At 40.9% G+C, this 27,964-nt stretch overlaps 1 protein-coding gene across 13 annotated transcripts in view; it reads left to right on the plus strand.

The window, feature by feature from the left end:
- The window catches only part of KCNIP4 (potassium voltage-gated channel interacting protein 4), an 819,764-nt gene that overhangs the window by 757,824 nt on the left and 33,976 nt on the right, over positions 1–27,964 (plus strand). For all 13 annotated transcript variants that reach the window (XM_039540958.1, XM_039540954.1, XM_039540960.1 and 10 more), the window contains one exon: positions 27,429–27,498. In XM_039540958.1, the coding sequence (XP_039396892.1) occupies positions 27,429–27,498 (70 nt within the window). The remainder of the gene's footprint in view (positions 1–27,428; positions 27,499–27,964) is intronic.

Here is a 27,964-nt window from a genome sequence, read left to right on the forward strand (position 1 = left end):
GTTCTCTAGCACACTTGCCTATATTAGGCAGCACTGATTCTATTTTTAGATACCAAAAAGGAGGGATTGACTCAGGGAGTCATTCCCAATTTTTGCTTTTGCGCCCCTGGCTGATCGGCCAGGGGCACTTATGACAGCAGCTAATGGTACAAAACGATGGAAGGTGCAATATGGCTAGTAACCAATCTTGGCTTTTGCGCCCTGGCTGATTGGCCAGGGCACTAGCAGCAAATGGTACAAAAGGACTGGTAGCCATGATCATCCTCAGTTCCAATTTATGGAAGGGTTTGGATGGTGCAATATGGCTAGTAACCATCTCTGCTGTCATGCAAAAGCAAAAGCATGCTTCTGTGTAGCGCTGCTGAATCGCCTCTGTGAGCGGCATCTAGTACACATACGGTGAGAGTCACAAACGGCAAAACAAGCTCCATGATTGCCATGCTATGGCATCTGCCAGGGCAATCCAGGGGAAAAAGTCGCGAAATGCTTGTCTGCCGTTGCTTTCCCAGACGAAGGAGTGACTGACGACATTTACCCAGAACCACCCGCGACAATGATTTTTGCCCCATCAGGCACTGGGATCTCAACCCGGAAGTTCCAAGGGGCGGGGGAGGCTGCGGGAACTATGGGATAGCTAGGGAATAGCTACCCACAGTGCAACGCTCCAGAAATCGACGCTAGCCACGGACCATGGACGCACACCACCGATTTAATGTGTTTAGTGTGGCCGCGCGCACTCGATTTTATAAAATCTGTTTTACAAAACCGGTTTATGCAAATTCGGAATAGTCCCGTAGTGTAGACGTACCGCTGGATTCAACACCCAGACAATAGACTTAATGCTGAATGGTTATTTAAAACCTATTTCATCAAAGGGTTCTTCTGACCCCAAAGGACCGGCCACATACCCAGGTCAATATATAACTCAGATCTTATCCAATAATCATGCTGTTGTCAATCTTTGGTATCTAATATATAAAGGTTTATTTATAAGAAAGAAAGGTGAGAGTAAAATTGGTTAAAGGAATCAAATACGTACAATAGATGCATGGTTCTTGGATCAGGCTTGTAGCAGTGATGGAATAAACTGCTGGCTTGTTAAGTCTCTGTTTGCTTCCAAATCATTGGAAGGTCTTCAGTCTTTTGGTTAGAATGCTCCCATTAGTATAAGGCCATAATCCAGAGGTTTGAGCAGGAAAGAGGCAAAATGGAGATGTTTCCAGGGCCATTTATAGCTTCTGCCAAGTTAAGGGACACTCATTATTCTAGTTTGTGGAAAATTACAGGTAAGAACATGGCTTTTGGAGTCACATGGGCAAGTCACGTGTCCATGCATGCTTCATAGCAGAGGCTATTACCCCTACTCTAGTTAGAACATCACAGGAAAGTCCATCAGGTGTAGATGGTCATCTTCCATGGTCCATTGTGAGTTAAGTGTTCCTTGATGGGCCATTTAACGTGAATAGTCCCTTCACTATGTGCAGGATAATTTCAAATTGCAAGCCAAATTGATTACAGTTGTGTCAGTGCCATCGCTAATAATAGGTAACTAAAATTACATTAGTTGGCTGGCACTGCTACATAAAGAGAAACACAGATTTAAAACATTGCTGGCACCAGTAGCCAATTTGTTAATTGTTATTTAGTTCATCAAGTCACACAGGATGGATGTGAACCAGTTCCTTTGTTACTATTTATTTTGGTTTGAGACTGTAGAAGGCTGTTGTGGTCATTAGTAGCGGGTGGGAACAAGTTTGTATATATAATAATGCCTTGCACAGGAAGGTTCAAAACCCTGTCCTAATATTAAATGCATCTTTACCATATTCCAGGATGTATTATTATATCTGTTACACAGAGGGATAAAATGAGGCACAGAGAAGTTTTGAGGCTTAGCCAGGTAGACACAGGGCCTGAATAAAATTCTTTAAAAGCATGGTTCATTTACACCAGTGTAACTCCATTAACTTCAGTTAAGTTACTGCTGATTTATACTGCTGTCAGAGTAGTATAATTGTGTGAGCTCAGAATCATACAATTTATAAGTGGTAGAGCTGTGAACTCAACAGCCCTGTTTCCCTATTGACCTGCACCTGGAACGATCGCTTACAGCAGTGCAAAGTGTATATAAAATGCTACTATTTACATTTTGTAATGTTTAATACTCATTTTCCACTGATGAAAATGAATATGTAAAAGCTGCAAATCAATGGAGACCCCCGACCCCGTTCAACTAATCCCTGGACTAAGTAGACATTTTACTACTTTCCCTTTGGATTTATATTTCTTTTGTTGGTCATTTTTTTTCTGTCTCTCTCTCAGGGGTGAAAGTAACTTAAAGGACCTACCGGTACACCAGAGTCCTGAGTGGGGGCATGACCTCAACCAGAAGAGGCAGTCGGGCTTGGGCAGTCAGGCTCTTTAATTTCCTGCCCAAGCCCGACTGCCAGAGCTCCGGTGGTGATTTAAACGGCCCGGGTCTCCCCGCAGCAGCTGGATCCCTGGGCCCTTTAAATCACCACCGGAGAAGCCAGTCCAGTCTGGCACAGCGTACCGGCTCTTGCCGGTACACCGTACTGGACCATACCAGTTTACTTTCACCTCTGGTTTCTCTGTACATTCCTGTTTTGATAAATCAACAGAATAAGCTTCTCTTTAAGAAGAGTCTAGTAGTCTGTTGCAGAAAGGTTCAATTACAGTAACATAAGAGCCCTCACAAAAGAATACTACCAATTCTCTGAAGCGAGAGATGGGGTGAAACAGAAATCAAAGCATCCTATTATCTCTTTACATACATGACTGACATCTCTCGTTATTATTTATTAGTAGTAATTTAGTGTCCAAAGATATATATTTAATTCCCTGTCCTGAAGAGTTTATAGTGTAAGGCCCCAATCCTGCAGGTGGGTCCACTAGTACATCCGTGCAGACATATTGGGACATATCCCCTGTGACTTTCAGCAGAGCTCTGCAGAGGCACAATAGCTGATCCAATTTCAGGGTTCGTGCATCAGTTCAGACATTGTATATAACATGAAAGGAGAAAGCCATAAATAAGGAGGTAGAGGAAGAGAGGATTAAGGTGAAAACAGTGAAATGTCTATGCTTAGGTTTTAGAATAGACATATTGTTGGTTCCACTTTTTTATCTTTAAGTTTTTAAATACATTTATGTATTTTCTAGTTAAATAGGGTGGGGAGTTCTTTGCGGGGGGCTTCTGTGGGGAAGGAGGAATATGAGAGCAGGAGGGGAGGGATTGAGGATGGCGGGTACAAGAGCTGGGATGAAGGTGAGGCATGGCTGGGTGGGTACAGACATGGGAAGTGGAGAGAGAAGGGCAATAAGGAGAATGGAAACACCAGTGGAGGTGGGACAGGGGGCGCTCATTAGTCCAAATAGGTGATTAATTGAGAGTGAGTCCAAGTAAATAGAGCAGGCCCCAGGTTGATCAGGCTCTTCACAACTCTTCAAGGAGAATGAGGACTTTTAAAAGGTGGCCTGAAAGAGATACTGCCCTGCAGGGGGAGGGGCATTGCTGGATGGTGGAGCTCGTGGTCCTCAGACAGCTCAGTGATGGTCTGCTGGAGGCCCTTTTTGATGGCAATGTACTTAAGAAGAACAGATTACATCCTCTGAGGATTAAGCAGACAGTGAGGTTATGAGAAGGTATAGACTTGCATTAATTTCAGGTTGTTTCAAGCCACCTCACTTGCAAATTCTTTGCTTCTATGTATTCAAGCAACAGTATTATGGGAAATAAGCATTGGTATCAGATAAAAATGATTGTTTAGGCATTAGGGAGATAGCAGAGGTTTTGGGTTCTGAATAAATATGGGACATCTCTGGGAAAAAAGTGTAATGAGCACATAATACTTTAAAATGGAAATTAGACTGTTGGAAAATATGTAAAAGCACTCTCTAAATTACGGTCTTGATCCTGTATCTCCTGAAGACAATGGCAAAGCTCTTTTAGAATGAAATCCTGGCCTATTGAAGTCAAGGGGCATTTGGCCATTAGCTTCAGTGGGGCTAGCATTTCGCCCATACTCTACAGTGATGTTGGTTCAAACCATGTGTATCTCTGACCAACCAAACATGTTTCTGTGATTTCATTGCTTTATAGGTTAGCAATAAAGCATCTTTCCAAATGATTGCACAGAGTTTATTAAAATAAGAATTAAGAACTGTTCGGCAAAGCAAAGGTACTGTTAAAGCTTTCCTTAGATCCTAGTCTTGGCAAAGATAACATGAAAGAAGAAAACAAGAAATAATTCAGTTTAAACAGGAGATTAAATTAATAGCTCTGTCGCTCCTGATAACACTCTGAGTAGAATTGATAATTGAAATAAAAAACACCAGTGGTTTGCAACATAATTGAATCAAACACAGATTATTCAATAGAGAGAATTAGGGAAAATCCATCAGCATAGAGCTAGATCATTATAACACACTCTCATATATAATGTACATGCTTATACATAGCAGGGATAATATCACACTGATGGAACGAATATGAATGCTGGTCTTATAATTACAAACTTCAGGAGAGTTATTTAAAGCAACATAATAAAAATTGTTATTTTGCACTTATACAATTGCTTCCTTCTCAGGACCTCAGTGTATTTTACACACATTAATGAACTGGGCTTCATAAAACTCCTGTGAAGCAGGGAAGTACTTTGCTAATATTCTAGGTAATCTTCATATTTACAGTATGAAGCTGCTCTACCGATACAAAATTCAATGAAATCCCTTCAGCTGTAACTACATTTTAATTGCTAGTCTGTGGATAAATTTTCCTTTAAATAGACTCATTAATATAATTAGGGGGCATGAATTATGGTATCATAATAAGCAAGACTAGTTTATATATATTACAGGATAAAAATATACATGGCTATAAAGGGCCAAATCATAAGATGCTGTAAATTAGATGAGATGGTGTAGATCAGGTGGGGATCTGCTCAGGGTCTTTAGGAGGATTCTGAACTGTGAAATTAGCACTGTTGCATCTGAGCAAAAGTCCCCTTGGGGTCCAAAACTGCATAACTTGCACACCAAAAACTACCAGCTATTAGCTTTAAAGAGAATTCTGTGTGTGCATCAGCCCACTGGAGAATAATCTCACTGAGCATTTTTTAAGACCGTTTACCAACCTCATGAGTTTAGAGTGTGTATAATTAAATGTTGAAAATAATTTATATATAGATTAGGGAAGTTAGAAAAAGCACAGAAAATTATATACGGAAATCTGATAAATGGGTAGTACAGAGAAAACATGTTTCTAAAATTGGCTGTGGAGTTTCTCTCTGCCCTTCCTTCCCTTTCTAAGAAAACCAACTGGCACATTCTATGGATGGATCAGTGGTGGCAAACACAGAGCTGTGTCCATTGTTTAAAGTAGATTGAAATGGGAGGGGAAGCATTCACTGCAATAGTAAAGAAGGAGATGAAGTTGTAGTGCATATTGAAGACAGAGTAGAGACAGGGAGCTCTCTGTTTCTTCTAGCAGAGGAGAGGAGGCTGGGTTCACCCCCATTTACACTGTGTGCTTTGTGTCTTTCTAATGAAGGGGGCGGGGAAGCTTTGCAAAATATCGGACATTAAAAATGAGATTTCATAAAATTTACAGTAGCTCCTGGGTCTCAAGAATGTAGCCTCAAATGTTCTTTGAGTTCTTGTCTATGAGGATCTCACGTTTTGTGTGAATACCCCCAATTTCATCATTTTCTAATACTACTACTACTACTACTAATGCCCGTCACCCCAGTCGGGGTATGGGCCGCCAACCACAGATCTCCAGAGTCCTCTATCCTGGGCCATTTGCTCTAGCTGGTTCCAGGTATAGCCCATTTTTATGAACAGCTGTGCCCAATCAGGCTATGCCCATGCCCTGCACACCCAGCTGAGGACAAAGAGGGAGACACAGACCTGACCGACCCTCAGTTCCCTCTTCACTCCCACAGCAGTGAGTTGGAACTGCAGTGTCCTCTCTGCTTCTCCCTTGTGACTAGTCACACAGGTGTTTTTTTTAAATAAGTGATTATACATAGCTTTAGATTAGTAGTTTTTATAGTGAGCTAGCAGTTTTTCTGCCCCTTTGGCAGCTTGTCCTGTCACTGGGGAATTTTTTGCAGGAGAATCTCCTCAGGTATTTGCATCTCACCCCCCCTAAGGTAGACTTTAAGCCCTGCCTTGCTGTGACAGGCTGATCTCTTTAATTGATGGCCATAAAAGATGCTTTTTCTGCTTGAAGGAATCTCATATCTCCAATCATGGTTCAATCTGCAGGTCCTTTTCTACTTGGCCCAGAAAGTCAAGGGAATCTCACCTAAAGCTGCTCCTGTTAGAACCGTCCATGAGGGGTATCTCAGAGTCCAAGAGACCTTCCTTGGATTCCAAACAGTGTTCCCAAGCCAACGTACCCCAGTGTTCCTATCAGTGGAGAGTCCACTCCACTCCTTGAGCTCTGATTTGCTGTACTAATAAAATTCTTCAAGATTGACACTGTCTTGGGGACAACATCCCAGTGCTGCTTACAGCTCACATGTGGGACCCTGGTGCTGACCCCCTTCCTCCTTGGTACCAATCTCCCCAGAACTGATCTCATCAGCACCCCCTCCTGAGTCCCTTCCTTCTCCTCAGCTTCCAGTAGAGAGCATTCCCCTGCCCTTAAAAGCTCAGCTAAGGTTATCACCCCAGCCTACTCTAGGGAAAGGTATTTCCCTCCCCACTTATAGGGTTGATAGGCTTGGAACACTCGCCCCTGGTCCCTCCACCACCCTCTCAGTTTTTCTACCCTACCTGGCCTTACTGGGCATGCTAGGGTCCTACCAAGTGCACATCTAGGTCTCATTTTCCTGCACCTTCAATTAGAGAGAGATCAAGATCCCCTTCATTGCAAAGATCAGCCTCGCCCAAGCACAGAAAGACTTGTAGTGAGAGCCTGAATATGAAGAAGAGGCTTCTACCAGCCATCCTGGAGATGAAGTGACAGAGCAAGCAGTGGTTCATTTTTCATCATCTCCTGATAAGATAGTCTCGCCAATTCTACTTGGACCTTCAGGTGTTTGTAGGACTTTGCAGGACCTGGTTGGGAGAATACCTGAGGCACTCAAGACACAGATTTCAGCATTCCAAGAAAAGACCCATAAGCTCTTCAACATTCTCCACTTCCAGATGCCAGACAAGACTGGTCTTGCCAGTCTATATAGTCTTCTTAAAACCAGGGAATAATTTATAGTAGACACAGGCCTAAATCTACAACCTCAAAAAGGGCCGAGAGGGAGATAGTAAGCAGTTAATGTCAGGCTCTCTGCACTCAGTTCCTCTCCAAGTGGGTTACTCACTGCATATCTGTTTATTACAAACTGACAGATATGCCTCCTCTTCTGGGAATTAGGGCTCGTCCAACTAGGGCTCAGGAAACCATTCTTAGCTTTCTCAAGAAACATTCCCATGTCAGAGATTTGTAAAGTAGCTATGTGGTGCTCTCCACATACATTTCCTTTAAACACTGCCTTTGACTTGGCTGCCAGAACTGATGCCAAGTTTAGAAGGGCTTTCTTCAACTCTCCCGTTGACTAGTTAGTCTTCGGTCTTAGATAAGACTCCTCAGTTCTCCCTCCAGTTTGGTGACTAGCACGCAGTAATACAATAGTGGGATCAACATAGATGAAGACTCAAAGTAGAAAGGATGATTACTTATCTTACAGTGAGATTCTTCTAGCTATCTTGTCCATATAGATCCAACATCTCATCCTCCATCACCAGTCCTATTCCTTTGGAGTCCTTATTTTGGGATTCCAAATTAGCAAGGGAATTGAAAATTGGCTGAGTCCTTTACGCCCTTGTCACAGGGAGGGTGAGGATGTGCAGGAAAGCGGCTTTCTAAAAAGTTCTGAACTTGCATGCACAGACAAGACATCTCAAAAAACCATGGTTACTGTAAGGGTAAGTAATATTTTTCTATTTGCCAAAAGAAAAAGCTACAGCAGTCCCTTCTCTATCATCCTCTCCCCAAAAACCCATCAATTTTGAGTTAAAAGTCCTATTGTGATTTTAATCATGCACTTTAAATCCTCTTAAAGAAAATACTGACGCATTCCCTGTACTCAGTTCAGCAGTTCCAGAACTTTTAGTCATTTTACAAGGATGGATTCCACTGTGTGGATGATTATATTTTTCTTGTGAAGAAGATACCACTTATATTACAGTGCTCTCTCATATCTTTGTAAAGGAGCACTTTCTACACTGATGATAAGCAGTAAGGTGTAGGATTGTTTTCATGATGGCTTAAATTAATATACTTACAGTCCACCACCCAAGACACCCTTACCAAGTTTAGAGAAATCTTAAATAATCAAGAAAGCTTATTTACTTGAGCAGTAGATGAAATAACCAATTTCACAAACTTGCAACCAAGTGAAAAGGTTTTTGGAAAGCTTTGTTCTAACAGTTGTGTTGGTAAATTGGAATGTTGTATGCACTAGTAGGAATTTCTCACCCTTGCCAAATTAATTATTACCTGAATATAGTACTTCTTATATTTAATTAGAAGCACAGAATAGTAGCTTACTAATCTCTGTATCAGTTAGGAAATATAGCATTCCTCTCTGAATAAGTGGTCTGAATTTTCAGGTGATTTTTGGGTACCCACATGGAGATATCTGAAAGGGGCCTGATCTTCATAAATTGCTGAGTACCTGTCCTCTGAAAATCAGGCCTCCTTTAAGGTGTCTCACATTATGCACCCAAAAACTTAGGCTCCCAGAATCACTGCTCACATTTGAAAAGTTAGGTCAGATATGTCTGAAGACAATGGGCCAGATTCACTCCAGATTGTCTGCTTCTATAGGTGTAAATGCAGTACAGAGCCCAATAAGTGGAGAGTCCACCAAAGGAGAGACTGCAGTATGTTAGTGTCCACATCTCCCTACTTGCTAGGGTTCAAAACTTGGTGGTGCTGGCTGTGGAGAGAAACTAAACCTGTTCTCCTGGCATGAAACTCTAAAGGAAAGCTGTAATAGAAAAATCACCTGCCCTCTCCTAGGGATGTATCAGTTGGGGGTAAATCTGGCCCTACTTTCAAAAGAGCAAAGGTTAAAATAATGAGGCGTATGGGGGAGCACAACTGCTTCTCTTCTAAAAGCAAAGAATGCGCTGCTCTCCCTCTCTATTTTCGCTTGGAAGAACTCAGTTCCCCAGAATTCCCACTCATCTATAGTTGGTGCAATGAGGACTCCATAAGAAGGGAATCATAAATCGCAGCAGCAGGAACAGACAACTTGTAGATGGAACACATCAGAATCTAATGGGAGGAGTGTCCCAGGTGATAATAACCTATTCACCTTCTCTTTGGAGGATGAGGTCAGATCTTCCTTTAACATTGGAATCCATCCCCACTGGGGGGAGAGGGGAAGAATAGCAACCCCTTCTTCCCAGTATCCCACTTCTCTCTTCGAAATGTGAGGATGAGAAGCTAAATTATGAAATATTTCTTTTGTATTGGCTTAAAATCTTCTAATGTGCATAACTTTTTATGGGGTATTTCAAAACTTTGAGAAGGGGGAAAGACAGACCTCACAATTTTATTTATTTTTGCATCAGTACAGATTCCTTATCCTCATCAAATTCTCAGTCCTAGTAGAAATGGGGAGTGGGATGGGAATCACCAGGGATTTTTCTGCACATACATCTACTTTTACCTGATTTGTGCTTGACTTTTTTTACCTTTTAGCCCCGTATTTCCCTTTTGCTGAATCCCACCTCCGTAACTTTCTTCAATGCTGCATAACATTATAATGTCAAAACCTGTGATGACTGACACAAAAACTCCCTCTCCTATCTTGATCTACTTTCACTTCTTTGAAAGAGCATTTTACCATAAAACACTTACGGTGAGAATTCTACTAGTTGAAAACTTCATAATTCGTCATATAAATCTATAGCAGGAGGTGGAATTAAGTGTTGGAGGGCCATTGAACAGTGGATTTTTCAAATAAATCACAATTAGAGGACTGTATTTGATATGATTAGGCATCTGTGCCAAGGAGCTTTGCGTTGATCTACTGTGAATATTCACTGAGCATTCAATACCCCTTAAAGTGTCTCATTTCGTATCTGCTCTCAGGAGGTCAATGATAGGCAATCGGACACCAGCATAAAATATGAAAGAACATTATAGGTCAGCCATTCCAAATAAATCAGTGCCAGTCATGGTATAGTAACTCTTTGCTCAATGCTGTAGTTATGTTCCTGAAAAATGCAACTTTAAGTGAAACGCTGTTAGAGCGAATCCAGTTTCTCCATAAGAATTAATGTAAACAGGGGGGTTAGGTTCCAGGGAAATTTTTTTCACCAGAAAAAAGACTGTGTGTGTATATATTATATATATATATATATAATATATACACACACACACAGTATAAGTTTTAAACAATTTAATACTGTACACAGCAATAATGATTGTGAAGCTTGGTTGAGGTGGTGAAGTCAGAGGGTGGAAGAGGGTGGGATATTTCCCAGGGAATGCCTTACTGCTAAATAATGAACTAGCACTCGGCTGAGCCTTCAAGGGTCAACAAATTGTTGTTAATGTAGCTTCACACTCTACAAGGCAGCACAAATGGAGGGAGGGGAGACAGCATGGCAGAGAGAGACAGAGATGCACAGCTTGTGCGTGTGTGCTCATTGGCCCTTTAAGTACACTGACTCCACTCTAAGTACACTGTCTTTTTAAGCAGATCAGCAAGTTGAGACAGCAGCTGCTGTGAGCAAGCTCCCTCCATCCTGAGCCCTGTTGTGTCCCCCCCCAATCTATGGAGATGGGGTAAGCAGGGGGCAGGAGCAGGGGGGAGGGGGACACCCTGACAGCCCCCCAGTTCCTCCCCCCACCCCTGCACAGCAAGCAAGAGGCTCCCGGGAGCAGCTCCAAGGCAGAGGGCAGGAGCAGCAAATGGCAGTGGGGGGAGGGACAGCTGAACTGCTGGCAATTGATAGCCTGCTGGGCGGCTACTGCACAGGAAACTTAGGGGAGCGGGGAGCTGATAGGGGGACTGCCCATCCACCCTGATTCCACCAGCTAGCTCCAACGGGCTGCTGTTCCTGCAAGCAGTGGACAAAGCAGGTGGCTGCCAAATAACATTATAAGGGAGCATTGCATAACTTTAAACGAGCATGTTTTGTAATTGATCAGCATCATAACAATGAAACAACTTTAACCGGGACAACTTTAAGTGAGGCGTTACTGCAATGTCTACCTTTTCCAAGAATGGGACATAATGAGGCTTGAGACCTTTCATAGTTCCAACTGGGAAGAGGAGGGGGAATGAGAGAGATTCTGGGTGGGTTGGAGGAAAGAGGTGAGAGTGGTTTTGTACAAAGCTGAAATTCAGCAAAAGTTTATAAACCAGGGGTCGGCAACCTTTCAGAAGTGGTGTGCTGAGTCTTCATTTATTCACTCTAATTTAAGGTTTCATGTGCCGGTAATACATTTTAACGTTTTTAGATGGTCTCTTTCTCTAAGTCTATAATATATAACTAAACTATGGCTGTATGTAAAGTAAATAAGGTTTTTAAAATGTTTAAGAAGCTTCATTTAAAATTAAATTAAAATGCAGAGCCCCCTGGACTGGTGGCCAGGACCCAGGCAGTGTGAGTGCCATTGAAAATCAGCTTGCGTGCTGCCTTCGGCACGCGTGCCATAGGCTGCCTACCCCTGGCATAAACCATATAGACAATAGGACTGCATTTTTCAGCATCACCCGTGAAATGTAAAAGCAGGTGGGTTGTGAGTGAGTTCAACAGCTGAGTGTTGGGACTGGCACTGTTGGGGAAAGTATTTTTGGACGTTGGACATTTGTGATTGGGCTTGACAACAGTGAGTTAGGATCAGTTTAGATGTAGGTGAGTCCAGCAAGTGGGAGGAGATATGGCAGCCGTTAGTGATGCATGTTGTGCTGGGTACATCTAGCTCTCTCCCCACCTTTGATTGAGTGCTTCTCCACCTCTCCTATATACCAATACCACCTCCTGTGCACCTACAATTCTCATTCTGTTACCTGTTCAATATTGCCACCCCAGAACTGTTTGAAGCTCTGTGATGTCTGGTGACCCATATGGAAAGCCAGAAGTGGATGCAAAGCATAATTTTACAAATAGGGAGCTGAGAAGGGAAGGTGGGGCAAGCTTTCTCCAGAGTTCGATAGGACTGCAGATAAGGCACTGGGTGAGGTGCTCTGGCTGGTAGATTCGGGCTATGTGGAATGCCTGGAAGATGAGGTCCCTGTGCAGCTGCATACCTTGAGATGATTTATTGATTCGTGTATTGGCCCAAAGCACAATTTCAAACTGCCTACCCTTCAGTAATAAATCTTAAGTGCCCCATGGCATTGCTACTTATCCTACCCACAACACCCTCAGCAATATAGTTACCTGCCACCTCTGCAGGAAACCCCATAATTAGCTCCTGGGGTGGAGAAGGGCATTTCTGGTGGAACACAAAGTTGAAAGCAGGTCAGGAAAGGGAGGGAGAAGTGGGCTGAGGAAGGAGAGGATCTGGGTAGCAGATAATGGTGTCTGAGCAGTCCTGGTGAGTTAGAATTATTAATATTTATGCAGGGTATTACCACAATATTAATTTAACCATAAATTCCTTTATTAAATCCAAATGCTAAATAGTATTTCTACAATTGCTATAAATGTGTCTAACAGCCTACAAATAAGCAGTCACTACATCCAATACAGTAAAAAAAACCATTTATAAGCATTTGATCAAGATGATTACAAACGAGCTAAACCCAGAGCTTCTCAGACCCATATTGGTCAGCTCCAAAGTGGTCAGGCAGGTATTAGCAATGAACCCTTTCAGAGATTATTTTTATACCCTTCAACAAACAAGTGATGTCATTGCCAGTTACTGACTTCAGCTAAAAACCAATTTGAGACAGTTCTTCCTTATTTCCAGTCTTACTCCAGATAAGATTTACAACCTCCTCTCTGCCTAAGGCCTTGCTTCCCCTCCTCTTTGCTGACCAACAGTTGTTTCATTGCACCTGGGTTCACATAGGCTTTAACATGGGTATGTGGGTTGGGAAGGGCCATGTTGTCTCATTTTAAGACAGATTCTCTTTGTTTTATTTAAAATCATCTGCAGTCACCCCATCAGTCAGAAGTGTTCCTTTAGAAACTTTCCCATATCTCATTCTTTGAACCAGACATCCTCCCTACTTCATTCCTTCTGGCCATATAATTCATTATCTTCAAAGGGCTTCCTTTTACTTGCTAGTCAGGGCCTTCCTTTATAACACATATATATTTTCTTAACCAAACTTAAACTGAGAGCTAGTTTATACTGGCAATGCTAAAGCGTGGCAGTGCTTTAACGTGCCTTGTGTGGTTGCAGTGCAGCGCTGGGAGAGAGATCTCCCAGTGCTCTAAAAAACCACCTCAATGAGAGGCATAGCTACCAGCACTGGGTGCACTGTTTACACTGGTGCTTTACAGCGCTGAAACTTGCTGTGCTCAGGGGGGTGTTTTTTCATACTTCTGAGCATGAAAGTTGCCGTGCTGTAAATTGCCAGTGTAGGCAAGTCCTAACTCCAATTCTTTAATTTTGCATTAATCTTATATGCTGGTAGATGTGACTTCTCAACAGTCATGATGATTTCTTCCCAGCAGGGTCCCCTGAATATCTGAAATGTCAGCCAGGAGGTGCAGGGGCTTCCCGTATGAAACTGTACTTTCAGCCATCATACTGAAGAATAAGAGAGCTTCTCTTTCCTCTATTACAGGCTGTTCCTCATCTTCCCCTGCCCAGTCAACAAATTTCTGGGACCTCTAGAGCTCTGAGGCTATCAGAGACTTGGGGGAGTGTAGGGCAATGTGTGTCCTGTGTAGTCCTGTTCTTAGCCCTGCCTCTTGCCTCTGGCTCTATAAAAATTGTAAGTTAGGACATTTACTAAAGGTCTTTCTTCCCAAATGTGGCCCGAGTTACACAGAGGAAAGCTCTATTGGAGAAGTTACCATCATCATTAAATGTGTATGATGATAACACCTAAAAGCCACAACTAGGTTGGGCCCCATTGTGATTGGCACTGTACAGACATATAATAAACGATAGTCCCTATCCCGAATAGCTTACAGTCCAGGAGGCAAAATGCAAGTGGATGGAACAAATGAGCCAGGATAAGATGGGGAGATGGGGTAACAAATAAATACAGTAAGATGTGCAAATTCTTAGCTAGTCATGTGACTTATACTTGCTCTGTTATATACAGTTGTGTTTGGTCTAGCGAAAGCAATTATCTCTTATGTTAAACAAATATTAAACATTTTTATCAAAATTACATTGAAGAGATGCACAGTGACCAAAATCTCCAGGCCTGGAATCATTAATTAACTCTAATAGTTGTTGTTAGCTTTGAATGAACAGGCATTTGGGATTTGTAGGGTTTTCATAAAATATTAGTATAGCCTATTAGTGTTATATTAAAATATAATGTATAGTGTAATTATTTTGTTTCCTCTACAGAGTTTATTTTCACAGACTTGGGGCAAGACTCGGGTCTGATTCACCATTACATTTCTGCCTCTGTACACTATATTTTCCAGTGCAAGGGGGCCATAAATCAAGCAGAAATATCTATTAGGGAATTCCTCTAGCATAGTTATTCTGTGTCTCAGCTGCCTCCAATCTCTAGTGCAGTGGCCCCCAACCTTTTCAGTGTGGCGGGCGCCTGACGACTATCCACTGAGGAGCGTGGCCACCAGACAAGCAGCTGCCGAAATGCCGCCAAGAAGTAGCATCATCAAGAGGTGTCGCCGCCGAAAATCAGCGGCATTTCAGCAGCTGTGCTTCTTGACTTTGCCACTTCTCAGCGGCATTTTGGCAGCTGCTTTTCCGGCGGCCAGTAGTCAGGCACACATAGATGCCACAGCGGGCGCCATGGCCTCTGCTCTAGTGTATGGACATGACTGGAGTAAGGAGTGGGTACTTCTCTGCACCAGTCATCTCCAGTTGCCTCAATGGCTCCTTATAGTCACAGGTAGATAGATGCACATAAGGGAAGACCTGAGGCTGCTCTAGGGAGATGTAAAGATGGCATAACGACATTACTTACACACTTAGTGCAGTTTGGGAACCACTAGGAATCAGGCCCATAGTGTGCAATTAGAAAAGTTCAATAAAAACAGCGGAATGGGGAAATAATATATAATTGTCTTATGAGACAAGCAAAAGCAGAAATCTCTTTTACAGTCATTGCAACCACCGCACACATGTACCAGTTTTCCCAGATCATCCTCAATACTCCCATTTGACATGGAAGAGTTGAAAGATTTGTCAAGAAAAAAATTAAATATTTCTATTGTGCATTTAACTTCAAAAAGAGATGTGAAAAATCAAGGACCAATTGTTAGCAGTTCAGCTACATGGAAAGGTGTGTTTAAAAAGAGAGTTCAGAGAAAATCCTGTCTGTAGGGAAGAAAAAGGGTAGATACTTCTGATGCTGATGAGAAATAACTTCTTTAAGTTTTATTAACTTTATTAATTTCTCACAGTTACACAGGTGCAACTCCACAGATTTCAGTGGAGCTATATGTTTATAACAGTAAAACCATGTTGTCTTCTCTTAATATATTTTCTAGAATTAGAGCAGGGAATGGAAATGGAAATCTAAGTATGGTAATTGTACATTCAATCTTTTTTTTTGTTATGTATAATTATCCTTGTTCCTACAGCATGTATTTTCTGTACATAAACATTGCTGAGCAATCTTGGAGAAGCGACTAACATACATATTTATACTGCAAGCCTTCTGTCTGTTTTCAGATACAAAAAAAACCATATGACATTACATATTTTACCTATCCTATTTCTCTGGGAGATAAAGAAGTGTTTGTGCTATATCCCCAACTGGTGTAAATTTACATAGCCTTATGAAGTCAATGGAGCAATGCTGATTTACAGTAATTAAGGATCTGACCCTCTAGGGTCTTGGAGCTTGGCCAAAAAATGGGAGTCTAAGAAAAGTATGAGCTTCTTGTAATACCTCAATGTGCCTTGTGTTAGGCCTTGTCTACACTATGGGGGTAAGTCGACCTAAGTTACACAACTCCAGCAACATGAATAACGTAGCTTAGGTTGACTTACTGCGGTGTCTACACCATGCTGGGTTGTCAGGAGACACTCTCCCATCGACTTACCTTACACTTCTCGTTCCGGTGGAGTACTGGAGTCGACGGGAGAGTGAACTTCACTAGACCCGCTAAATTGATCCCCAGTGCATCGGTTGCCGCAGCATCAATCCCCAGTAAGTGTAGACATGCCCTTAGACTATAACCAGAGTTCAGCATTCTCCAGGTCCCCAAATCTCACCCGCCGCCCTTTCCATCACACAAACTCAGTAAGTCAGGGTATATAAGTTTGGATTTGTGATTTTGTGTTCATCCCTTTCACAATGGAGAATTAATTTTCACAGATTATATGTTTTAGTGCTTTTGAAGAAAATACATGAGAAAAAAATTGTTGATGAATAAGCCGACAAAAGATGGAATGCACGTGATGCTTCTTTGGGAGGGACAAAGAGAAGCTAGTATAACTAAGTGGTCATAGTTAAAGTCTGGGGCAGCAAATCTGAAGGGGCGGCACTCCGACTTTCCCCTCCCCCCCTTCTTCAGCGGCAGTTCGGCGGCAGCTTTTTCATTTCTTCTTCTTTGGCAGCAGTTCAGTGGCAGCTCTTTCATTTTTCCTTCTTCGGCGGCACTGCTGCACCCATTTTTTTTTCTTTCTTTGCTTCGCTGCTTGGGGAGGCAAAAAAGGTAGAGCCGGCCCTGCTGTACAGACTGACCTGCTGCCCACTGTGGGACTGTGGAGCATCACTAGTGTGAGTCTGTATCACTAACGCTCCCTTACATGCTGCATCCTGCTCTGCTACTGTGGATAGGGAAGAGGCTCTCTATGCAACGTTCCTCCTGCTTTCTACACCCAGGCAGCAGGATCTGACTCAAATGAGGATACAAAAGAGGATTCTTACAATGCTACAGGGTGGGCTGGCCCTTTAGGGGCAGATGGGTTCAACCCCTCTTATTCCTAGTTATCTGCCTCCTAGGTGATGGGTTTTGGCATGGGCCTGTGATTGGGTCAAGTGATCTGGCATCATATGATGGCATGGGTTTTGGCATGGGCTTGTGATTGGTTCAGGTGACCTCTCATCATGTGATGGTAGCCTGTGGATGGGGAGTCCTAAAAGAAGAAGCCTGCTCTGTCAGCAAGGGGGAGATTTGTTTCTAGGAAAGCCCAGGGAGAGGCCTCTCTGGAGACACCTAGAGTGGTCCAGGCAGAGTACCCCTGCTCAAAGGGACCTGGGGAACTGAGATCTGGGGTTCTGATACAAATGTACAAAGGAGAGAGACCTTCAGGGAGCAAGAAGGCATCCAGAGGGGAATGAGGGTCAGAGAGGACCAAGAGTGAAGCTCTCCTTCCCAGGCAGAAGGAAAGATGTGGCTGGAGCTGCCTGTAGCCAGGGTCAAGAGCAAAATGCTTCAGAGGGAATTAGGAGCCCAAGAGGGGCATAATGGAATAGTGTGCATGGAAAAAGAAGGCTGGGATAGTCTAGCTTTGAGTGGCACTGTTGTTTTATGTTAATAAACCAGGCCCTAGAAGGGAGAGTAATTTTGTTTGATGAAGGAAGGAAGGAAGGAAGGAAATTGAGGCTGCTGCAGAATCTGACGCCAGGTGAGTCAAGACTCTGCTATGTCCATGATGAAAGAAGGAGAACTGAACACTCCAGAAACCTTGACAAATTGCTGCAGTCACAAACAATCTTTTAATGTGTGCTCTAGTTCTGTGTATTTGAACTTTTCAGTATCCATTTTTCCTACTTAAACTTTAACTTCATGCATTATAACTTCACTCACTAGGTCAGGTAGTTAACCGTTTCATCTGGATACAGAGAATGCACAGTTTTGAAGGTCAGACTGCCTTAGAAACAAGAAGACTCAGAGTCATCTTACACCCATCCCTCAATAATAATATTTAGATCTAATAAAATGATGGCTAAAACTCAAAGCAAACCCCACTTTATTTTTAAATCTGATATCAGGTTAATTCCTCCCTCTTCCCCATCCTTCTTCTTCCTCTCTCACTACTTGCCTTCTGCTGTCAGGATCTCATCTTTCTATATTTCCAAAATTGAAACATGACTGGTTCTGCAAAGCCATGACCTCTATTAGAGACAGTGGGAAGAAGGGACATTATTATCTGAAGTGAATTGACAAAAAATTCTTCCCAGCAAAAAGACAAATTTTTTGCCTTTTCATTAAATCAGTTAAAAGATAAAATGTGCTAGTTTGGCTTTGGTTTGCTCCCATTTTCACACAGTTCTGTTTTTTTAAATCTCTGAAGTGATGTAGTTTGACAATAGTTTGGCTACCAGAATCAGATATTGGCAGAGGGAGAAAAGTTTGAGAAACTTTTGACCAGTGGTTCGCTGAGGATAGTTATTCTCCTAAACAGCCACTGATTCTTCACCATGGAATCTGAACACAAATTTACTATGATGCAAATGTACTCCAGTTAAACTCAGAACACTCTATTTCTGAGCAAAATTAGAGTTGGATGCTTAATCAGAAAATAAAAATTCATAGTGTAACTCTTAGCTAGGGCGATGAATTTGGTGGTGTAAGAAAGCTCTGTGAGTAGAAACATTATCACTTGGCTCAGTATATTGCAAATGTAAAAATCATGAGGACATCTGTATTTCATTCACATTAGTCAGAGGTGGAAGGTAAATTATATGAATTATCATTACTCTAATGTCTTGCAGCATTGCAGATATAGCAAGTACTTGAACCGTGCAGATTTGGAAGTATAGAAACACATGATTCAAAGCTGAGTCCAGTTAACATGAAAAAGGTTAAAAGACTATAACCAAGAACAAGATCCCTCTCAGTAACAGACCACAGCTTCCTCTGTCTCAAGCCTCAGACCCACTGTTTCTTTATAGCCTTTACGTGCACCAGTTATAACAAAATCAACATTATTAATTCAAGGGACAAGATGATCACCTTTCCCAACTGAGTTAGAGTCTTTACTTAGTGGACTGTTTAGTTGATCTCTACCCTGACCTCTACCCTTACAAATGGAAGTATTTTTTCACATAACACACAGTCAATCTGTGGAACTCCTTGCCAGAGAATGTTGTGAAGGCCAAGACTATAACAGGGTTCCAAAAAGAACTAGACAAATTCATGTAGGATAGATCCATCAATGGCTATTAGCCAGGATGGGCAGGGATGGTGTCTCTAGCCTCTGTTTGCCAGAAGCTGGGAATGGGTGACAGGGGCTGGATCACTTGATGATTACCTCTTCTGTTCATTCCCTCTGGGACACCTGGCATTGGCCACTGTTGGAAGACAGGATACTGGGCTAAATGGACATTTGGTCTGACCCCGTATGGCCATTTTTATGTTCTTATGAGATAAACCAGTCCTTGGGAGAAGCGAAGACAAAAATTTCACTGCAAGTATAATAATATAATTAGAGATTATCAAACTCTTCTTAATTTTCTTAACTTTTGAAAAGTTAAAGTGGCAAAGTTACAGCGTTTTTAATTTTTCCTTTTGCCCTTTTGTAACTCCAAAGATGGAAAAAAATTTAAATCTTACAGAATAGAAACAGGAAAAATTAAAATAAAAGAGAAAAAAAGAAGAAAAAAGTATTCCATAGATGTCATTTTTTTGTCCAGTTAGGAAAAGTTTAAAAAAACAAAAATCTAAAGTTTTGAAATAACCATGTTTCAAAAAAGGTTTATTTAAAAAAGAAACAAAAAGATTTTAACTCAAAATAATTTTTTTTATTCAGAAATCTCCCATTTAAAATTTTAGTAAAAAATATTTTACCACAGAAATTAGTTTCCAAAGAAAGTTTATTTTTCAATGTTTTGGTTGAAATTTTTTGACAAAAGTATTTCTGAGTCATTTGAACAACTGGGATGAGGGTTATAATTTCCTGTGCCATTTGCCATATTGTCCAGATGAACTGAGATATTGGACTTGACAGATCATTAATCCATTCTGATATAGCAATACTTATGCTCCTATGGTCACTGAAAATTAAATTGGTTCCCTATATTAACTTATTAGCCATTGGTATAGAATATCAGCATTGAAGGGCAGGTTCTAATAAGGACTTGATCTTGAAGACCAAGTACTTATAGTCATCAAAATCCACAGCAGTAAAGCTAGCTAAAGTTTAGCTTTATAGCTATTATTATTTATATTTCAATTGCAACCAAAGGCCACAATCGAAATTGGGGTCTCGTACTGCTAGGCGCTATTCAATCACATAGGTATTCACTATCCCTATCCCAAAGAGCTTACAACCTAATTGAAGAAACTACACAGCAATAAGTGTGACAAATGTTAGGAAGGAAGGAAGGGGAAAGGGAGGGCAAACATAGCAGTAATGTGATATGTTTACATAATCAGGTGAGAACAGCATGGGAGTAGGAAAAAAGGGAGGAAATGGGAAGGAAGAAATTAAGTGAAAAGGAGGAAAGGGGACAGAAGGAAAAAGGAGGAGAGGAGGGAGGGAAGGAAGGAAGGAAGCTGGAAAGGATCATGTAGGGCAAGGAGAATGAAGCTGTCAGTGGAGAGCCATGAGAGAAAGAAGGGGGTGGGATGAGGCCAGAGTAAAGGGCCAGTCACCAGAGACAAGAGAATGTCCAGAGTTCAGCTTGTAGAATGTAGTCTGCAGACTTCTGTGGAGACCATGCTATTGTCCCTAGTTATTTGTTGGGGGAAAAAATAATATCCCATCACTGTAGTATCTGTGTGCCTGTGGTGTTGATGAATCTGTCATTCCTTACTGCTGAACACTGAGAGCCACATTTTTGAGGTATTTTAGGCACCTAACTCCCATTGATTTTAATGGGAGGAGCCTAAATACTTTTAAAAATCTGGCCCTAAGAGCCTTATCATGTGATATTAAAAGGTTAAAAAAGGGCATTTCTTGAGAAGAGAAGATTGTGGGGGCTGATTATAGTCTTCCAATGTATTAGGTGCTGTTATAAATTCTTCTCCACGTCTACTGAAGGTAGGACAAGAAGTAATCAGCTTGCTCTGCAACAGGAGAAATTTAGGTTAGATATTAGGAAAAAATTTCTAACTATAAGGATAGTTAAGCACTGCAACAAGCTTCCAAGGGAGGTTGTGGAATCCCCATCACTGGAGGTTTTTAAGAACAGGTTATATAAACATCTGTCAGGGATGGTCTAGGTGTACTTGGTGATCCCTCAGTGCAGGGGACTGGACAAGATGACCTCCCAAGATCCTTTCCAGCCCTACATTTCTGTGATTCTATGGTGCACTGAATACCTCCTACAAGAATGTAATGGTATTCAGCATATTAAAAGTGGCACTCAGCACTTTGCAGGACCAGTCCTTCCTGTAGCTTTTCATTAGCATTTAGAATTGAGAGTTTTAAAGTTACACTGCCAAGGGATAAGGAGGGAGTAGAAAATAGTTATTTAAGTGAGATAGTATCTTATCATGAGTAGTTAGTGTACAAAAGTTCATATTGGAACTACTTGTCCTAAGATGGGGTTGCTAGGTCATGATTGCCTTACAGAGTATATGTGGCAGTAATAAATTGTTACACTAATGGAAATTAGAACCAGACACTCTTGAAAAAAGTCCATTATTGAACACATTACTTCTGTCTTGTCTCTCAGAATTATTATTTAAAGATTACACTGAGGAGAAAACAGAGGTAGGATCTGCCCCACCATTATTTGTACTTACCTACAGTAAATCTGTATTGCTTATCTAGTGCAAGTTTCTAAAACAGATTCTATCCATGTGAACCAAGTTTTAGGAGAGTTGAAGAATTAGACTTGTATCAGATCTATTTAAGAATAAGTTAAAGTACCTTGGATATCCAAGTATACAACAAAAGAAGGCCAAATTCTGCCCTTGAGTATGCTCCCACAGGGTTCCAGTTGACTTATATGATATGCCTGCATGCACAAGGACAGAAACTGGCCTTTACATGGCGGATGGATTGCATAGTCCCATTGACTGCTTGAGTATTGTCACTTGCACATTTTTGATTGTCACTTGTCACTATTATAGAAAAAGAGCATTCCAGCAAGAGGCAACCTTTAGCAATGCCATTTCTGATTCGTCTTCATCAATGTTTCATATAGAGCACATTTAAAAGGTGTTACCCTGCCTTCTCATTTAAGTGGATGCTAGAATGAGATTTCCCTGCCAATATGAGATAGAATGATATTCCATATACAATTAGTTGAACAAGGTGTTTGAATCCAGTCTGTCACAGTGATAAATTATAATGCTATTCCTTTAGTCATCTTGATCACTTCAGCCTGTGTGACTGTAACTTCACTTGTACTGCAACTAAACCCCAGCTCACTATTCTCAAATCTGAAGTTTGTATTCAAACAGCATTTTGGACTCCATTATGGTATTTGCACACAGTTATAGAACGTAATGTTTTATGTTAATGCCAGCTCCTAGAAGGATGTGTGTACAATAAAACCATTAAAGGTACAGCAAAAATGCTGTCTGGGGATATTGCAGACCTCACACTTCATCACCACTCAGAGTGTACAATATAATAATCAAGTTGACGCTAATTATCTTTTCATGTAAACCACTGGATCTTTAACCTTGATGGTGATATATTTTCAGTATCAGTTTCAGCTAAATGCAGGCTCCCCAGGTAATAGCAATACACATCAGACAGAAATATAAACTAATAAAATCTAGTTCTGAATAATTATATGCAATTAACATTACTAAAGATGTTAAAAAAGCTGTTAGTTTTGTGACATTGCGTACCAGAGGAGATTAGAGTTTCAAACAAGCAAACAAAAAATCCCTCACTCTTAAATGAAAGATGCTGTGTATTGTTATTAGAGTAAGAACCAGAGACTCCAACTAATATCAGGGCTAAGTGTTATATAGTACCTTGCCCCAAAGAGCTTCTAAGCCAGGGATTGGCAACCTTTCAGAAGTGGGGTGCCGAGTCTTCATTTATTCACTCTAATTTAAGGTTTCGCGTGCCAGTAATACATTTTAACATTTTTAGAAGGTCTCTTTCTATAAGTCTATAATACATAACTAAACTATTGTTGTATGTAAAGTAAATAAGGTTTTTAAAATGTTTAAGAAGCTTCATTTAAAATTAAATTAAAATGCAGAGCCTCCCGGACTGGTGGCCGGGACCCAGGCAGTGTGAGTGCCACTGAAAATCAGCTCGCACGCCACCTTTGGCACACGTGCCATAGGTTGCCTACCCCTGTTCTAAGCTAAATAGACAAGACGGACAAAGTGTTACATGAACACATCTGTCCACAAATGAAGTTTGAGTATGCAAAAATATCCATCTAATTCTGTCTCTAATTAAATCATGCTCGCATGCTTTCATCTGGTTGTATCTATACAATCAGAGGGTATCACATCTTTGTAGAAAACTCTTAAGTGCCTGATCTTAATAAGTGACTACAATGGGAGCTAAATGATAGATGTGCTGCATCAGTCAGGATCAGGACCCAAATTCTTGATAATTTTTAAATTGCAATTTACAAAATTTACTATTTGAGATTATATTTTATCTTGAATATAAATTATATCTAATCCTATTTTATTACATATAGCATCATTCCTACAAACTGTTTCAAAATATTGAACAAAGTAAGGATCAGATATTATGACGACTTATGCATGTGAGTAGTCCCACTGAACCCAATTAACAGAAGTCAGTTAATTAAGGGGCCAGTTCTACAAACCTTACTCCTATAGATGAACCAGTGATATAGTTAAAGGCAGTGGTCCTAAGATCATAAAGATTTTCCCTTTTCTCCTACACTCAACATTACTATTCTTTGTGACAATACCCAGTTATTTTCAGTTTCTTTCAACTCACACAGCTGGAAGGATAGTTTTATGTTAAGGCCAGGGAATGTGTGTTCTGTTCACAGTGCAGTCTCAGACTTCCTGTGTCACCTAAGGGTGAGATGCTAACTTCTGTTGCCTCACTGATAAACCATGTTCAATATATCTACTGTACTGGGGTGCTGTGGGATTTAATTTGTAAAGCACATTGAAGTCCTCAAATGGAAAGGTCTTTAAAAGTACAAAGTTTTTCTTTAATTTTCTTCAGCCTGCGGATGAATGATAGCATGGAAAGGAAGTAGTGGGCAAGTACTGTGTGAGCAGTTTTCAGGGAGCTGGAGGGAACTATGCGGTTCCAAAAAGTAATGCACATAAGGTATGGGGGAATTGGAGCAGACTTTCAAGTCGATACAAAAGAAGGGAGGCATTGCAGTTCAGGGATGGGTAGCAGGTGACGGGAGAAAGACTAATAAAGAAATAGAGACAGACATGTTTGGCTTTTTGCTCTGTGTTAAGACACAAGAGTTAAGCATTCTTTGGTAACCTGCTTAGAGTCCAGTCCTGCTTGCACTGAAGTAAGTGGTAATGCTCTGATTCATTTCAATGGGATCAGGATCAGGCTCTAAATACTATATTCTAGAGATGGTTTTCACTCTTGAATTGTGGAAAAAACTCTCGCAAAAGGTACAGGTTTTATTTCTATCTTTTGGTTCTTTCTTATAGCCTCTCATGTCCTTTATAACAACATTCTCCTTTCTTCTCATCCTGGATTCTCAGCTGACTATTCAGTGAGACATTTTCTAATCGACATAAAATATTTTGATGAAGTAATAAAATATTGGAATTTTTTTTTCTTTTGCCACATCCTTTCATAGTTCCTTTTATTTTATTTCAACTGTTTGAGATTTATACCCCACACAGGACAAGTATGAATAAGAAAGCTGATGTGAAAGGAACAGCTTTTGCAAATGGTAAAGTTCCATTCCTCCATCATTGCTGTAAAGTGTCAGATAGTGTGTTGAATGGACTTTCTTACAAGGATAATCCGAACAAAGATCCACAGAGTATAATTCACAGAGCAATGTGAACTTTTGTTAAAAATAGTTTGCCCTTTCAATTTAAGTTTCGTTTGGGCTCTTTCAGTACTTTATGGAGATTAGTTCTAGTGGCACTCTTCCACATAGTTCTGAATTAATCAACTAAATCAATTTCTTTCACTTGGCTGAAAAGCAGCTTAATCATCATTTTTGCACTAGTTTTCCCCCCCTATTCTCATCTCTTCTCCTCCTCATAACTTATACCAACACCTACAGAATTTATAAAGCCCAACAGATACAAAGAGAACTGGAAAATAATTGACGTGCAGTGTCCATATGGTGCTGCAATGTTTCAGTCATGACACTGCAGCTCTGCATCAGTACATGACGATGCTTGCTCACAAATCGCACAAACCAATGTCAGAATGTCAGCATGTGTCTATCTGTGACTCTCATATACTCCATTTAACACCATCACCCTCTCCCACTCTTCCTTTCCTCTCACACCTACCTGGTTGATGAGCGAGAGGGACTGTTCCTCCTCTCTCTTCTCCTGTTCCTCACTTCTGCTGCCTTCTGAGAAGGAAGGATTTTTTCCTCCTCACTTTACTACTTTCAATTGCACATTTTCCATCCAGCTGCTTAGGTGAATGGGAGGGGAAATGGTGCCTCTGGTGAATTTGATCAGCGTTCCCCATCTATTTCAGTGCAACACAGAGAGTGTGTTCCACCTGAGAGGAGCCACATTCAGATCTGTGCACTCTACAAGTCTCTAAGAGCCATATGTGGCTTATAAGGTCCTAGATTGAGCTTCAGCGAGTATCTCTGGGCTAATGTGTGCTGGAAAGCTGACCACTAACCCTTTATCTGGAATGACAGATCCAGTTTTGCCTGAACTGTGATATTAGAAGAAAGTTTGTTGTTAAACTCTCATCCTATAAGTATCAGATTAAAGATTTTATCCAGCTCCCGTTACAGTCATTAGAAAAACCAAGCTGCATGGCAGTTGCTAACTTATAACTGAGCTAACATAAAATATAATTCAGGCAAGTTGTTCCAGGGTACATTTAAATCATCTCCTCTGTGACAGCATTATTTGTAACAGTTAACATGTACAGTTGTATGCTGTCAGGAAATGGCAATTTTCTTCCTGACACTACTGTCTAGCCTAACCTAAGGACTGATGTAATTGGAGTTGCTAATATTTACTATGCCTCTTGTGACCTACCAAAAAGAGAGCAGATTGCACACTGAATGAAAAGAGCTTACTCTGGATGTCTTTCTCTATAAACTAAAGAAAAGGGAGAGAAATCAGCGTACAGACTCCTATTTGCTATCTAGAATAGATTGTTAGAACTATGAATGCATTCAGTGTTCCCAGTTTTGATTTTTATGAGCCCACATGAAAAATCACATTGTTTATGACCTTCATCTCATCCTCCAATACCTCACATGTCCCCTTTCCTGAAGCTAGGTCCATGAATTCCTAATTTCCCATCACTCCAAATTGTAAGCACACGAATAAATAAAAATTAAATGTACTAATGTCAAAGTTTTTCTTTCCTTTCCTTTCTGTTTAATAAAAATACTTTGTATAGTGCTTTCCATCCAAGGATCTTAAAGATCTTAGCAATGTGGGTCAGTTTTCTTATCCCCATTTTATAGATGAGGAAACTAAGGCACTGAGAAGTTAAGTGAATTGCCAAGGTCAATCACTGAGTCACTGGCAAAATGAGAAATTGAACACAGATCTCTCAGATCCAAGTTGCCTGCACTAGCCAGTAGATAACACCATCTCTCTTCTATTTCTTCTGTCTCCAAAGATCATTTTTATAAAATCACCATTCTATTTTTCTTTTTCTCTCTTGATATCCTTTTCACTTTGCCTTCCTCCTAATCTGCCTGCCCTTTAGCCTACCTTCCAGTCATCTTGTTTCCCTCTCTAACTAACTTGGTCCGCACACAAGGAATAATGGGACAGGAGGATCTTCAGGGCTTGATTTTCTTCTTCTGTGCTGGGTTCTTCATAGTTCAATGTCCACATCCTTTACCCTTGAGGTGAAGTCTGAAGGGAATACTACCTCAGTGCTGTGTAGCTGGCTTCCATTCAGCATGAGTGCTGTCTACAGCTGTGAGGTAGCCTATGGCCAAAGGCTACATTGACATTTCCATAGAGGAAGGACTGCAACAGAGCTTAGTGCTGCTTGTGTCAGTCACCCAGCTCTGTGAAGATACTGACGTTTAGGTGTGGCATAGAAGAGGAAGTTCATTAAAAAGTGGCTTTAAAGTGATAAATTATTAATATTTGTTTTAAAATGCAAGAATCAGATTTTGTTTTTTCGGTATTTTAATATCTCAGATTTACCTATATCAGCTTTATCACTTGGTTGTATGATCTCATGAACAACTGATTTGTTTGCACTGCAGTAAATGGATAGTTTACTCATATGTCTTGTCTGTGACTTTCCTTAGGAGTGTCCCAGTGGGATTGTTAATGAAGAGACCTTCAAAGAGATTTATTCTCAGTTCTTTCCACAGGGAGGTGAGTACTCTGCAGACATAATTAGCATTGCTAGCATTTACAGAGAACTGCGCTTGTGAATTTCTAAATTGGATTATCAGCCCATTGTTCATATCAATAAACTGGTTGTATAAAGTTCTGTAGAAAATTGTAAGTATCTTAATGGATAGACGTGTTTATAGGCATGTATGACTAATAAAAAAGAGGAGGTATTTACAAGGTGTCAGGATATAGTTATGAATACACAATCTGAGTCTTTTTGAAAATCAAGATTCTCTCAGCAGCTCATCTCCTTGTAAACTTTAATATAGCTATGTCTTTGCTACTCTTCGCCTCTCTTCCCCCCAGTAGGAATTTGTGTTGGAGGTAGTTTAAATGGGCCAAATTCAAATCTAGTGTAAGTGGGTGAAATCCCAGTAACTTCAGTGGGATTTCTTTCCCTACTCCAGGTCTTTTTTCATCCTTTTTATGTGGTTTCCTGTGATGT

This window comes from Mauremys reevesii, linkage group 5, assembly GCF_016161935.1.
Source record: "Mauremys reevesii isolate NIE-2019 linkage group 5, ASM1616193v1, whole genome shotgun sequence".
Lineage (NCBI taxonomy): Eukaryota > Metazoa > Chordata > Testudines > Geoemydidae > Mauremys > Mauremys reevesii.